This window comes from Thalassophryne amazonica, chromosome 4 (assembly GCF_902500255.1).
Source record: "Thalassophryne amazonica chromosome 4, fThaAma1.1, whole genome shotgun sequence".
NCBI classification, from domain to species: domain Eukaryota; kingdom Metazoa; phylum Chordata; class Actinopteri; order Batrachoidiformes; family Batrachoididae; genus Thalassophryne; species Thalassophryne amazonica.
This window is the reverse complement of record NC_047106.1, coordinates 14,040,743-14,055,414: the sequence shown is the minus strand read 5'-3', so window position 1 is coordinate 14,055,414 and position 14,672 is coordinate 14,040,743. Positions and strand designations below refer to the sequence as shown.

The 14,672-nt window shown below is 44.5% G+C and overlaps 1 protein-coding gene across 4 annotated transcripts in view; it reads right to left on the bottom strand.

The window, feature by feature from the left end:
- The window catches only part of arhgap32a (Rho GTPase activating protein 32a), a 109,149-nt gene that overhangs the window by 15,240 nt on the left and 79,237 nt on the right, over window positions 1-14,672 (bottom strand). For 3 of the 4 annotated variants that reach the window (XM_034169133.1, XM_034169132.1, XM_034169135.1), the window contains 4 exons: window positions 4,872-4,979; window positions 4,324-4,469; window positions 4,033-4,245; window positions 3,319-3,324 (listed from right to left, as the gene is read on the bottom strand). In XM_034169133.1, coding sequence (XP_034025024.1) covers window positions 3,319-3,324; window positions 4,033-4,245; window positions 4,324-4,469; window positions 4,872-4,979 — 473 coding nt within the window. Of the gene's footprint in view, window positions 1-3,318; window positions 3,325-4,031; window positions 4,246-4,323; window positions 4,470-4,871; window positions 4,980-14,672 lie in introns of all 4 variants that reach the window. The other variant, XM_034169134.1, reaches the window with a different exon arrangement.

The window sequence follows — 14,672 nt, the reverse complement described above, 5'->3', positions numbered from 1 at the left end:
ACTTCCCCAACACCTTGGACCCAAAAAGAACAATTTTACTCTCATCAATCCCCAAAATATTCCTCCATTTCTCTTTAGGCCAGTTGATGTGTTCTTTGGCAAATTGTAACCTCTTCTGCACGTCTTTTATTTAACAGAGGGACTTTGCAGGGGATTCTTGCAAATAAATTAGCTTCACACAGGCGTCTTCTAACTGTCACAGACAGGTAACTCCTGATTGTCTTTGATCATCCTGGAGCTGATCAATGGGTGAGGCTTTGCCATTCTGGTTATTCTTCTATCCATTTTGATGGTTGTTTTCCGTTTTCTTCCACGCGTCTGGTTTTTTTGTCCATTTTAAAGCATTGGAGATCATTGTAGATGAACAGCCTATAATTTTTTGCACATGCGTATAAGTTTTCCCTTCTCCAATCAACTTTTTAATCAAACTACGCTGTTCTTCTGAACAATGTCTTGAACGTCCCATTTTCCTCAGACTTTCAACAGGTGCTGGCTTCATCCTTAAATAGGGGACACCTGATTCACACATGTTTGTTTCACTGACTGAATGCCACACTACTATTTTTGTGAACACCCCCTTTTCTACTTTTTTTTTACTAATAGCCCAATTTCATAGCCTTAAGAGTGTGCATATCATGAATGCTTGGTCTTGTTGGATTTGTGAGAATCTACTGAATCTACTGGTACCTTGTTTCACATGTAACAATAAGAAATATACTCAAAACCTGGATTAATCTTTTTAGTCACATAGCACTACTATTATTCTGAACACTACTGTATGTCAGTCAGCAGGAAAACCCCACAAGCACATACAGCATAGTATCATTAAAAAGCACACGTCCTGTGCACCAGCTGTATCGTAGTTTATGAAATTAACCAAAATAAAAAATAAAATTGATGCAGGATGATTTCAGAATGCAGGCAATATATGTGTCATTTTTGAATGGTTTATATACACTCAACAAAAATATAAATGCAACACTTTTGGTTTTGCTCCCATTTTGTATGAGATGAACTCAAAGATCTAAAACTTTTTCCACATACACAATATCACCATTTCCCTCAAATATTGTTCACACACCAGTCTAAATCTGTGATAGCGAGCACTTCTCCTTTGCTGAGATAATCCATCCCACCTCACAGGTGTGCCATATCAAGATGCTGATTAGACACCATGATTAGTGCACAGGTGTGCCTTAGACTGCCCACAATAAAGGCCACTCTGAAAGGTGCAGTTTTGTTTTATTGGGGGGGCTACCAGTCAGTATCTGGTGTGACCACCATTTGCCTCATGCAGTGCAACACATCTCCTTCGCATAGAGTTGATCAGGTTGTCAAGTGGCCTGTGGAATGTTGGTCCACTCCTCTTCAATGGCTGTGCGAAGTTGCTGGATATTGGCAGGAACTGGTACACGCTGTCGTATACGCCGGTCCAGAGCATCCCAAACATGCTCAATGGGTGACATGTCTGGTGAGTATGCCGGCCATGCAAGAACTGGGACATTTTCAGCTTCCAAGAATTGTGTACAGATTCTTGCAACATGGGGCCGTGCATTATCCTGCTGCAACATGCGGTGATGTTCTTGGATGTATGGCACAACAATGGGCCTCAGGATCTCATCACGGTATCTCTGTGCATTCAAAATGCCATCAATAAAATGCACCTGTGTTCTTCGTCCATAACAGACGCCTGCCCATACCATAACCCCACCCGCCACCATGGGCCACTCGATCCACAACATTGACATCAGAAAACCGCTCACCCACACGATGCCACACACGCTGTCTGCCATCTGCCCTGGACAGTGTGAACCGGGATTCATCCGTGAAGAGAACACCTCTCCAATGTGCCAAACGCCAGCGAATGTGAGCATTTGCCCACTCAAGTCGGTTACGACGATGAACTGGAGTCAGGTCGAGACCCCGATGAGGACGACGAGCATGCAGATGTGCTTCCCTGAGACGGTTTCTGACAGTTTGTGCAGAAATTCTTTGGTTATGAAAACCGATTGTTCCAGCAGCTGTCCGAGTGGCTGGTCTCAGACGATCTTGGAGGTGAACATGCTGGATGTGGAGGTCCTGGGCTGGTGTGGTTACACGTGGTCTGCGGTTGTGAGGCTGGTTGGATGTACTGCCTCTCTGAAACGCCTTTGGAGACGGCTTATGGTAGAGAAATGAACATTCAATACACGAGCAACAGCTCTGGTTGACATTCCTGCTGTCAGCATGCCAACTGCACGCTCCCTCAAATCTGTGGCATTGTGCTGTGTGATAAAACTGCACCTTTCAGAGTGGCCTTTTATTGTGTGCAGTCTAAGGCACTGTGCACTAATCATGGTGTCTAATCAGCATCTTGATATGGAACACCTGTGAGGTGGGATGGATTATCTCAGCAAAGGAGAAGTGCTCATCACAGATTTAGACTGGTTTGTGAACAATATTTGAGGGAAATGGTGATATTGTGTATGTGGAAAAAGTTTTAGATCTTTGAGTTCATCTCATACAAAATGGGAGCAAAACCAAAAGTGTTGCGTTTATATTTTTGTTGAGTATATTAAAGACTAAAAACTGAAGGAAATCAATTGAAAGAAGTTTCTGTATGAAGTATTTCAGTAAAAGAAGTTGTTACAGGTCTGTGAGAACCAGAAATCTTGCTTGTTTGTGGGTGACCAAATACTTATTTTCCACCATAATTTACAAATAAATTCTTAAAAAATCCTACAATGTGATTTCCTGGATTTTTTTTTTCTCATTTTGTCTCTCAAATTTAAGTGTACCTATATTGAAAATTACAGACCTCTATCATCTCTCTAAGTAGGAGAACTTGCACAATCAGGGACTGACTAAATACTTTTTGGCCCCACTGTACTTGAAAGACACTCAACTCATCGAGAGGATTTAGTACTGCTATAACGGACTGATGCTGCAGGTGGCAGTAATGTAACAACAATAAGGATGCCAGCTGCTTTGTTTTGTTCTCCACACGGGTCACGTTTTCAGAAAAAGCGTGTTTCATGTCAAAATAAAGTCAGAATATATATATATATATATATATATATATATATATATATATATATTTAAGTTTGCGCTTTTATGTGACGAAATAAACGGAACAGAATAAACGCAATATGGAAACAAATTTTGACAAAAATCTGCACACAAACGCTAGTTTTGCAGCAGTGAACTGCATATCAGTATGTGCACAGTAACTGCACCACACTTAAAAATTTCAGTGATTGTAAACACATTTTAATCGCATGAATAGAATTATTGGACATGCACCTGAGCACTGGATGTTGGGTCGCTGACCCGTACAAGTGCTGTGGTCTTTGGGGCTCACTGGGCCTCTTCCGCGGTCTGGACCCAGGTAGATTAGTCTGTTTAATATTAATTTGATGACACGTTTCTTCGTCTTGCAGTGTTCTTCCAAGGTTTTGTTGATGAAATCCGAACACAGCATGCAGAGGGCTTTACCGGTGAGCTCAACCTTACGGACAAATTCACAAAGTCTTGCCTTTGTCCACGTCCACCTCCCGCTCCAAACATGTCCGCTTAAACTTTTTTTTTCTTTACACCACTATCGATGTCTTTAACGCGGTCTCCATCCTCTCTCTCTGTAATTTTGTCCATGTTAAAGACACAGCTCAACAGACCAAACTTGAAGAGACTCAAAATCACCACATCCGGGTACTTTCCCTGACATTAGATTTACAGAGATTCTGATTGGCTGAAAGTTCGCTGTTGTAGAAAAGCAACCAATGGCGCTGCGTGTTTGAGCTTGCAGTTTCGGCATTGCTATTATGGTTCCCATGCATATAAGGAAAGATTTAACTCGCATGGACGACCCGCGCTGCACCACCCACCCAAAATCTTTCTCAACAGATTTACACTGATCTCAGAAATGGCCAGAAAAACCCTGAAATCCGCAGATCAGTGGAAAATTCTCATCCCTGGACTTTGGAGTAGCAGAAAACAAAAAAGGAGGAGGAACAAAAGGGTGTGCGATGGATGGCATCAATAAAATAAATCACCTGTCCAGCGGGAGCTCAATGACTGTGTGGAATTTGCCGAGCAATGCTCCGGGTCCCTCCCCAACCTCAATGTAGTCACTCTGGCTGAAGCAGGGCGTGGTCGCCGGGGAGTTGAGCTGGGCCTGGGTGCGAGCCTGCGCCTCCTCCAAAGACAGTAACTTTGTGGACGTGGAGCAGATCAGCAGTGACTTGGGCCTGGCTAACGTGCTGTTACCTAAACACAGAGTGTTCCGTACGGCAGAGTTACAAACAATGCGTTTGTTCTTCAGTGGAGATAGCGGGGGCGACCTACCAGTGCTTTCCCGTATGATGGCGTTGAGTTTGGGGCTGAAGAGAGCTTCAGTGTTGTTGAGGATGAACTCCACCACCACCGACTGGATTCGCACCTCCATGAACGCTGCTGTGCCGCTGAAACAGGCCGACTCGATCTGTTTGGACCTGAACCACAATGACGGTACAGAACCATCAGGGTTACAAATCTGTACCTGCAGGATAAACCCGCCCCACAAATTGAAGAGATCGTTGAAGACCTTTAAGGCTTTATTGCCTGAATAACAACGACAAAAATGACACCAATAACTGGTGCCAGGTGTTACTGCATTTACTCGAGCTGCCCCAGGTCATGGATGGCAACCAAGCAGGCAGACAGTCGGTCCACTCCCCACTTCTCAAAAGTAAGTGTAAGGGTGGGCATAGACGGTTTTTAAATGGCTTTTCAATGTAAAAATGCTCACTGGGCTTTGGCCAAAGCTCAGGAAAATGTATTTACACTAAGGTTGCCACTTCTGTGCATTTAATGACACATCACTCTTAAGGTGAAAAAGGTTGCCGAGTTCTCACCTCAGGAGGTTTGGAGCCCAGACGATGGCCAGGTTTTTCGTGTGCATGTTCGTGATGAAGCTAAAAGTGGCCAAATGGGACAGATGTCTCATGAGGAACTCCAGAGTCCTGTCAAAAACAGGAAGCAGAAATATTGGAGAGAACATTCATTTTCACGTTTAATGATGCCGCAGAAGAGTCCCGAGGTGTCAGAGTACAATCGATAAAGGCACCACAAGTCCATCAGCTGATTTAGTAGGACGTAAGATTAACTTCAGGACTTGTTCAAGGACCAGTGATGTTGTGGTAACTTAAAATTTCACCATGAACATGACCTCTGTTTGAAAGTGATCCAACACCAGATCTCGACTATTTGTCAATATGAAGTACACAAAAGATAGGCTTGGAGAAGTTCTTCATCTTGATAACATTGATCATTTTCACTGAAATCAGGTAAAAACCTTTTGAATAAGTAACCAACTTCTCTGCACGTAGTTCCTGCTGCTGTTTTCACTTCGATCTAAGAATTTGAGATTCCTCTGGTCTTCTTGCAACTATGCTTGAATGTACAGTGAGGAAAATAAGTATTTGAACACCCTGCGATTTTGCAGGTTCTCCCACTTAGAAATCATTGAGGGGTCTGAAATTGTCATCTTAGGTGCACATCCGCTGTGAGAGCCATAATCTAAAAAAAAAAAAAAAAAATCCGGAAATCACAATGTATGATTTTTTAAATAATTTATTTGTATGTTACTGCTGCAAATAAGTATTTCAACACCTATGAAAATCAATGTTAGTATTTGGTACAGTAGCCTTTGTTTGCAATTACAGAGGTCAAATGTTTCCTGTAGTTTTTTACCAGGTTTGCACACACTGCAGCAGGGATTTTGGTCCACTCCTCCATACAGATCTTCTCCAAATCTTTCAGGTTTGGAGTTTCAGGGCCCTCCAAAAATTTTCTATTGAGTTCAGGTCTGGAGACTGGCCAGGCCAATCCAGGACCTTGACATGCTTCTTATGGAGCCCCTCCTTAGTTGCCCTGGCTGTGTGTTTGGGGTAATTATCATGCTGGAAGATCCAGCCATGACCCATCTTCAATGCTCTTACTGAGGGAAGGAGGTTGTTTGCCAAAATCTCGCAATACATGACTCCATCCATCCTCCCGTCGTCCTGTCCCTTTTGCAGAAGAGCACCCACAGAGTATGATGTTTCCACCCCCATGCTTCACGGTTGGGATGGTTTTCTTGGGGTTGTTCTCATCCTCTAAACATGGTAAGTGGAGGTGATTCCAAAAAGCTCTATTCTGGTCTCATCTGACCACATGACCTTCTCCCATGCCTCCTCTGGATTATCCAGATGGTCACTGGTGAACTTGAAATGGGCCTGGACATGTGCTGGCTTGAGCAGGGGGACCTTGCTGCCCTGCAGGATTTTAAACCATGACAGCATCATGTGTTACTAATGTAATCTTTGTGACTGTGGTCCCAGCTCTCTTCAGGTCATTGACCAGGTCCTCCTGTGTAGTTCTGAGCTTTCGCAGAATCATCCTTACCCCACAAAAAGTGAGATCTTGCATGGAATCCCAGACCGAGGGAGATGGACAGTCATCTTGTGTTTCTTCCACTTTCTAATAAATAATCATAACAGTTGTTGTCTTCTACCAAGCTGCTTGCCTGTTGTCCTGTAGTCCATCCCAGCTTTGTGCAGGTCTACAGTTTTGTCCCTGGTGTCCTTAGACAGCTCTTTGGTCTTGGCTACTATGGTGGACAGGTTGGAGTGTGATTGACTGAGTGTGTGAACAGGTGTCTTTTATACAGGTAACAAGTTAAACAGGTGCAATTAATACAGGTAAAGAGTGCAGAATAAGAGGGCTTCTTAAAGAAAAATTAACAGGCCTGTGTGAGCCAGAATTCTTGCTGGTTGGTAGGTGGTCAAATACTTATTTGCAGCAGTAACATACAAATAAATTATTTAAAAATCATACATTGTGATTTCCAGATTTTTTTTTTTTTTTTAGATTATGTCTCTCACAGTGGACATGCACCGAAGATGAAAATTTCAGACCCCTCCATGATTTCTAAATGGGAGAACTTGCAAAATCGCAGGGTGTTCAAAGACTTATTTTCCTCACTGTATGTCAGCAAGATATCCTGAGAAAGGTTAATCTGATGGGAAGAAGTGACCTGATTGTGGTTATGACCAGGTCAACCTTCCATTGCCAATATACAAAAAAACTATTTAAATACAGTATGCCAAAATATTTCATGTTAGTAAACATGACCATTTAAGAACTAAAAAATCATTTTTCTCTGCACCTCCTAAAGGTGGGTGTGGCGGCGCTGCATTCTCTCAGCACTTCTGATCTACAACCCCTGGCAAAAATTATGGAATCACCGGCCTCAGAGAATGTTCATTCAGTTGTTTAATTTTGTAGAAAAAAAGCAGATCACAGACATGACACAAAACTAAAGTCATTTCAAATGGCAACTTTCTGGCTTTAAGAAACACTATAAGAAATAAAGAAAAAAAAGATTGTGGCAGTCAGTAACGGTTACTTTTTTAGACCAAGCAGAGGAAAAAAATATGGAATCACTCAATTCTGAGGAAAAAATTATGGAATCAGCCTGTAAATTTTCATCCCCCAAATTAACACCTGCATCAAATCAGATCTGCTCATTGACATTGACCCTATGTGTCTTTTTGCAAGGAATGTTTTTGCAGTTTTTGCTCTATGGCAAGATGCATTATCATCTTGAAAAATGATTTCATCATCCCCAAACATCCTTTCAATTGTCCAAAATATCAACATAAACTTGTGCATTTATTGATGATGTAATGACAGCCATCTCCCCAGTGCCTTTACCTGACATGCAGCCCCATATCATCAATGACTGTGGAAATTTACATGTTCTCTTCAGGCAGTCATCTTTATAAATCTCATTGGAAAGGCACCAAACAAAAGTTCCAGCATCATCACCTTGCCCAATGCAGATTCGAGATTCATCACTGAATATGACTTTCATCCAGTCATCCACAGTCAATCAACTCAACTCAATCAACTTTTTTTTATATAGCGCCAAATCACAACAAACAGTTGCCCCAAGGCGCTTTATATTGTAAGGCAAGGCCATACAATAATTATGAAAAACCCCAACGGTCAAAACGACCCCCTGTGAGCAAGCACTTGGCAACAGTGGCAAGGAAAAACTTCCTCTTAACAGGAAGAAACCTCCAGCAGAACCAGGCTCAGGGAGGGGCAGTCTTCTGCTGAGACTGGTTGGGGCTGAGGGAAAGAACCAGGAAAAAGACATGCTGTGGAGGGGGGCAGAGATCGATCACTAATGATTAAATGCGGAGTGATGCATACAGAGCAAAAAGAGAAAGAAACAGTGCATCATGGGAACCCCCCCACAGTCTACGTCTAAAGCAGCATAACCAAGGGATAGTCCAAGGTCACCCGATCCAGCCCTAACTATAAGCCTTAGCGAAAAGGAAAGTTTTAAGCCTAATCTTAAAGTAGAGAGGGTATCTGTCTCCCTGATCTGAATTGGGAGCTGGTTCCACAGGAGAGGAGCCTGAAAGCTGAAGGCTCTGCCTCCCATTCTACTCTTACAAACCCTAGGAACTACAAGTAAGCCTGCAGTCTGAGAGCGAAGCGCTCTATTAGGGTGATATGGTACTACGAGGTCCCTAAGATAAGATGGGACCTGATTATTCAAAACCTTATAAGTAAGAAGAAGAATTTTAATTCTATTCTAGAATTAACAGTAAAGCCAATGAAGAGAGGCCAACACGGGTGAGATATGCTCTCTCCTGCTAGTCCCCGTCAGTACTCTAGCTGCAGCATTTTGAATTAACTGAAGGCTTTTTAGGGAACTTTTAGGACAACCTGATAATAAAGAATTACAATAGTCCAGCCTAGAGGAAATAAATGCATGAATTAGTTTTTCAGCATCACTCTGAGACAAGACCTTTCTGATTTTAGAGATATTGCGTAAATGCAAAAAGGCAGTCCTACATATTTGTTTAATATGCGCTTTGAATGACATATCCTGATCAAAAATGACTCCAAGATTTCTCACAGTATTACTAGAGGTCAGGGAAATGCCATCCAGAGTAAAGATCTGGTTAGACACCATGCTTCTAAGATTTGTGGGGCCAAGTACAATAACTTCAGTTTTATCTGAGTTTAAAAGCAGGAAATTAGAGGTCATCCATGTCTTTATGTCTGTAAGACAATCCTGCAGTTTAGCTAATTGGTGTGTGTCCTCTGGCTTCATGGATAGATAAAGCTGGGTATCATATGCGTAACAATGAAAATTTAAGCAATACCGTCTAATAATACTGCCTAAGGGAAGCATGTATAAAGTGAATAAAATTGGTCCTAGCACAGAACCTTGTGGAACTCCATAATTAACTTTAGTCTGTGAAGAAGATTCCCCATTTACATGAACAAACTGTAATCTATTAGACAAATATGATTCAAACCACCGCAGCGCAGTGCCTTTAATACCTATGACATGCTCTAATCTCTGTAATAAAATTTTATGGTCAACAGTATCAAAAGTCCACAACTGCTTTTCCTTAGCCCATTGTAACCTTGTTTTTTTCTGTTTAGGTGTTAATGATGCCTTTCGTTTAGCTTTTCTGTATGTAAATCCCATTTCCTTTAGGCGGTTTCTTACAGTTCGGTCATAGACGTTGACTCCAGTTTCCTCCCATTCGTTCCTCATTTGTTTTGTTGTACATTTTTCGATTTTTGAGACATATTGCTTTAAGTTTTCTGTCTTGACGCTTTGATGTCTTCCTTGGTCTACCAGTATGTTTGCCTTTAACAACCTTCCCATGTTGTTTGTATTTGGTCCAGAGTTTAGACACAGCTGACTGTGAACAACCAACATCTTTTGCAACATTGCGTGATGATTTACTCTCTTTTAAGAGTTTGATAATCCTCTCCTTTGTTTCAATTGACATCTCTCGTGTTGGAGCCATGATTCATGTCAGTCCACTTGGTGCAACAGCTCTCCAAGGTGTGTTCACTCCTTTTTAGATGCAGACTAACGAGCAGATCTGATATGATGCAGGTGTTAGTTTTGGGGATGAAAATTTACAGGGTGATTCCATAATTTTTTCCTCAGAATTGAGTGATTCCATATTTTTTTCCTCTGCTTGGTCTAAAAAAGTAATTGTTACTGACTGCCACAATCTTTTTTTCTTGATTTCTTATAGTGTTTCTTAAAGCCAGAAAGTTGCCATTTGAAATGACTTTAGTTTTGTGTCATGTCTGTGATCTGCTTTTTTCTACAAAATTAAACAACTGAATGAACATCCTCCGAGGCCGGTGATTCCATAATTTTTGCCAGGGGTTGTAGTTTGTCGTCTCCTTCTCATGTACTTGTGTTATCGTCAGATCAGTTTGATGCTGCAGGCTCATAAACACTGAGCTGGATCAGGTGACCCTGAACCATCCCTTAGTTATGCTGCTATAGACGTAGACTGCTGGGGGGTTCACATGATGCACTGTTTCTTTCTCTTTTTGCTCTGTATGCACCACTCTGCATTTAATCATTAGTGATCGATCTCTGCTCCCCTCCACAGCATGTCTTTTTCCTGATTCTCTCCCTCAGCCCCAACCACTCCCAGCAGAAGACTGCCCCTCCCTGAGCCTGGTTCTGCTGGAGGTTTCTTCCTGTTAAAAGGGAGTTTTTCCTTCCCACTGTAGCCAAGTGCTTGCTCACAGGGGGTCGTTTTGACCGTTGGGGTTTTACATAATTATTGTATGGCCTTGCCTTACAATATAAAGCGCCTTGGGGCAACTGTTTGTTGTGATTTGGCGCTATATAAAAAAAATTGATTGATTGATTGATTGAACAGTACCACCTCTAACTTAGCAACTAAAAAAAAACACCCTTGGTACCTGAAAGTTTAGGGATTGGGGAAACTTGCATTTTCAGATTAGGAAGTTATGTGGATATTTTCAAAGAGCACCGTTCCTTCCTCTTTTATCCCGATCAGCAAATCAAGGTGCCTCTTGTGTTGTGTGTTGGGGGGTGTGGCTGGACATTTTGGTGTTCTTTTCTTTTCTTTGCTCTCCAGGTGGCATGAAAACTGATTTGTCTGTGGAGAAGGTGCTGGCTGAAGAATCCTTCACCCTCATCAACATCATGTGCAGCACCTGTGAATGGTGCTCACGTGCAGCCTTAAAGACTTTCAGCTGAAGCAGATAATTGGATAGCGTTCTGCATTTAAGTCATGTGTGATTCAAGCAGAACTGCCGGGAACTCGACCTTGTGATGTTCGTTTGTGAGACGCTGAGGACCGCGCCTGGGTTTGACACATCAAGCCTGTGAAGCAGGAGGGGTGAGGGACACATGCTGTCAGCACACATCAGAGGTGATTAATTGTTTGACTACTTGTTGATAGTAACTTGGTATTTTGTTACGCAGTAGATTTGAATTGTGATGAGAATTGTGCAGCTCGCTTCTCACTGCTGTGGCGTGCGGACAAGTGATCCTCCACCTGTTGTGAGAAGCTGCTCATTTGCATAAAGCATAAAATACAGACCTGAATGTGTTGCTGATGGTGTGTGTCTTTTGAAGGATATTAGTTGTAACTGCTGACTTACCTCACCTCTTCTATCCTTCGCAGAGAGTCGGTTTGTCGTGTCCACCTGGGGGGTGTTTGGCGGTGATTGTGAGTCCAGAAGCGCCGGGCTTCGATCCTTTTGGGCGCTGGAGAGCGTGCCAGCCTTCACTCCACCATAATGACGCTATTTTAGTTTTTACACTTTATTATGCACCAGAGGGTGAATAAATAAATTGTTTTTGTTATTGGAACCGCTTTCTGGTTATTTTAGCTCTGGGTTCCGTCACACGCAGGTTCGCTCCTCAACCCGCGTCGACACATAACAATAGTTCCCGGCCATTCCATAATGGACCCAGCGGCAGAGGCGGTTCCATTTGCTGAAAAAGTTCAAGAACACTTGGAGAAAATATGGGAGCAATTACAGCTTCTCGCAAACCAAAGTAAACAAACAGACGCCCGTGTTACGGAGCTTGCAGCGCAAGCCGTTCCGCTTCCTGCTGCTCCAGCTGCGGCACCATCGATACTGGTGCAGATAACTCCGTCACCCAGAGATTCGGCGTCCGAACCGAGTATTTGTCATCCGGAGCGTTATGCGGGAGACGTTGAAGCCTGTGCTTCGTTTTTGATGCAATGTTCTCTGGTTTTTGCTCAGCGACCGGCTTCCTTCTCTTCTGATGGGAGCCGTGTTTCATATGTGGCGGATTTGCTCTGGGGTGACGCCTTGGCTTGGGTCGCAGCGTTGTGGAGTGACAACTTGCCATTGTTGGGATCCTTTGGGGATTTCTCCCGGGAGTTCCGACTGGTTTTTGACCATCCGGTGAAAACGAATACCGTTGCCCAATGGTTGCAGAATCTCAGGCAGGGGAGGCGGAGTGCGGCGGAGTATTCCGTGGACTTCCGGATTTTTTCTGCTCAGTCAGGTTGGAACGCCGCAGCTTTACGAGGAGTGTTTGTAGATGAGTTAAATGAGTCATTAAAAGACGAGCTGGTAGTCCATGACGAGCCAAACGATTTAGATGAGCTAATATCGTTGGTGATTCGTCTAGATGATCGGATGACGGCGCGTGGACGCGAGAGAGGGCGGCCATCAGAGCGGGTTTTTTCGTCTCGGGGCTTTCCCCGACACAGATCTGGGCCGCCTCTTCTTCGCACCACTGAGGCTCCTCCAACGGGCGGCCATCAGAGCGGGTTTTTTCGTCTCGGGGCTTTCCCCGACACAGATCTGGGCCGCCTCTTCTTCGCACCACTGAGGCTCCTCCGACGGGACCTCTGGCTCCTCTTGCTGACGAGCCCATGCAGCTCGGACAAGCAGAGACCACTGTATTGTCCCGATGTATAAGCGTCAAGAAAAATAATGGTGACGTATCTCCAGGTGTTCTGGGACAGGCAAAATAACACACACACACACAAAAAAAAAAACTTGTATGGGTTAATGTTTTGTTTTCTTTGAATAGGGGTTTATAATTTGTTTGGGGAGTCAGAGGCGTGTCTGGTGGAGTGAACGTTAGGCGGTTAGAAGCCCGTCTGGGCTCACTTGATCGGTATTTTTTAATGTGTTTTTAGGTATTTTCTGTTTGGGTTTTTGGGTCGTTTTATTTTGTTGTTTTTTATTTCCCTACATCCCTAACCCCCACCTCACTTGCCCCAAGACCGTTCGTCTTGTGGGTTGTGGGGTGGTGCAGGTTGGTCACGCTGAGCTTTCTCAGAAGACCTCTGCACCTGGGGGGGGGGGGGGGGTTAGGGGCGTTTTTCTTGGTTTGGTTAGGGCCCGGTTCCACTCCAGCCTCGGTGAGCCTTTGTACCGTTGTCATTGGTGTTGCCCGGGGTGTGGTGCAGCGGGAACATACCTCAGTCGGAGGGGTGGGCCGATCTGTTGCCGTTTGCCATTTCGGTAGTTCCACCCCTCCCGAGAGGCTGGGGTATGGTCGAGTTGGGGCACCGGACGTATTTCCGGTTTTCCGCTGCGCCATGGGGTTGGGGCTGGGTTAGTTTTTCCTGTTCCCTTCCCCGGCTTAATGTTTTGAGCCGTTTGCCAAAATTGAGCCGCCGAGGGGCTCTGGGAGGGACCTGGGGTCTTTCGGGGTGCCGGGGAAGGTGACAGGGTTTACGGTTGTTTTATTTGCCCCCGGGGTTGTTTTTGGTAGTCCTCCGGGGGTTGGATTTTGATTTTGTTTTGTTTCCTTCCGGGTTCCACCTCCAGGGTTGATGGGACGGTCCTCTGGGGGGGAATTGGCTTGGGGCCGACTAGCCAAGTGTGGCCGGGTCTGGGGTTCCGGGGTTGTGGGGAGGGTACCTCCTGGGGTTGATGGTACGGTCCTCTGGGGGGCGCCGTTTGCTCCATGTACACCTGGGGACCTTTGTGGGATTCTGGTTCTGGCTGTTCCTCCTGGAACTGGCAGTAAAGGCCTTCTGGGGGGGTTGGGCTCTGCAGGTCGTTCTGGGGGGGTTGTTTGTTATTTTTCTTTTATGCATTTATGTTTGTATTGTGTTTGTGGGCTGTGTTGGGTTTTGCGTTTGGGTGTTTTTCTTTTCTTCCCGGGGTTGGATGGGACGGTCCCCTGGGGAGGTTTTGGGTGGGTTTTGTGTTTTTTCTTGTGTGTTGGATTGTACTGGGGACTGTTTTGGGGTTTTTGTTGATGCCAGCCAGCCTTCCAGCTGCGGTGCCCTGTCCTGCTGTCTGTGGTGGACTTTGGGAGCGTTGTGCTGTCTGCTTCCTGACGAGGACCCCGGAGGGAGGTGCTGTTCTCGGGCCTGGTCTGTTCGGTCGCCAGGAAGCTTCCCATTAAAGGGGGGGTATTGTTGTGTGTTGGGGGGTGTGGCTGGACATTTTGGTGTTCTTTTCTTTTCTTTGCTCTCCAGGTGGCATGAAAACTGATTTGTCTGTGGAGAAGGTGCTGGCTGAAGAGTCCTTTACCCTCATCAACATCATGTGCAGCACCTGTGAATGGTGCTCACGTGCAGCCTTAAAGACTTTCAGCTGAAGCAGATAATTGGATGGCGTTCTGCATTTAAGTCATGTGTGATTCAAGCAGAACTGCAGGGAACTCGACCTTGTGATGTTCGTTTGTGAGACGCTGAGGACCGCGCCTGGGTTTGACACATCGAGCCTGTGAAGCAGGAGGGGTGAGGGACACATGCTGTCAGCACACATCAGAGGTGATTAATTGTTTGACTACTTGTTGATAGTAACTTGGTATTTTGTTACGCAGTAGATTTGAATTGTGATGAGACTTGTGC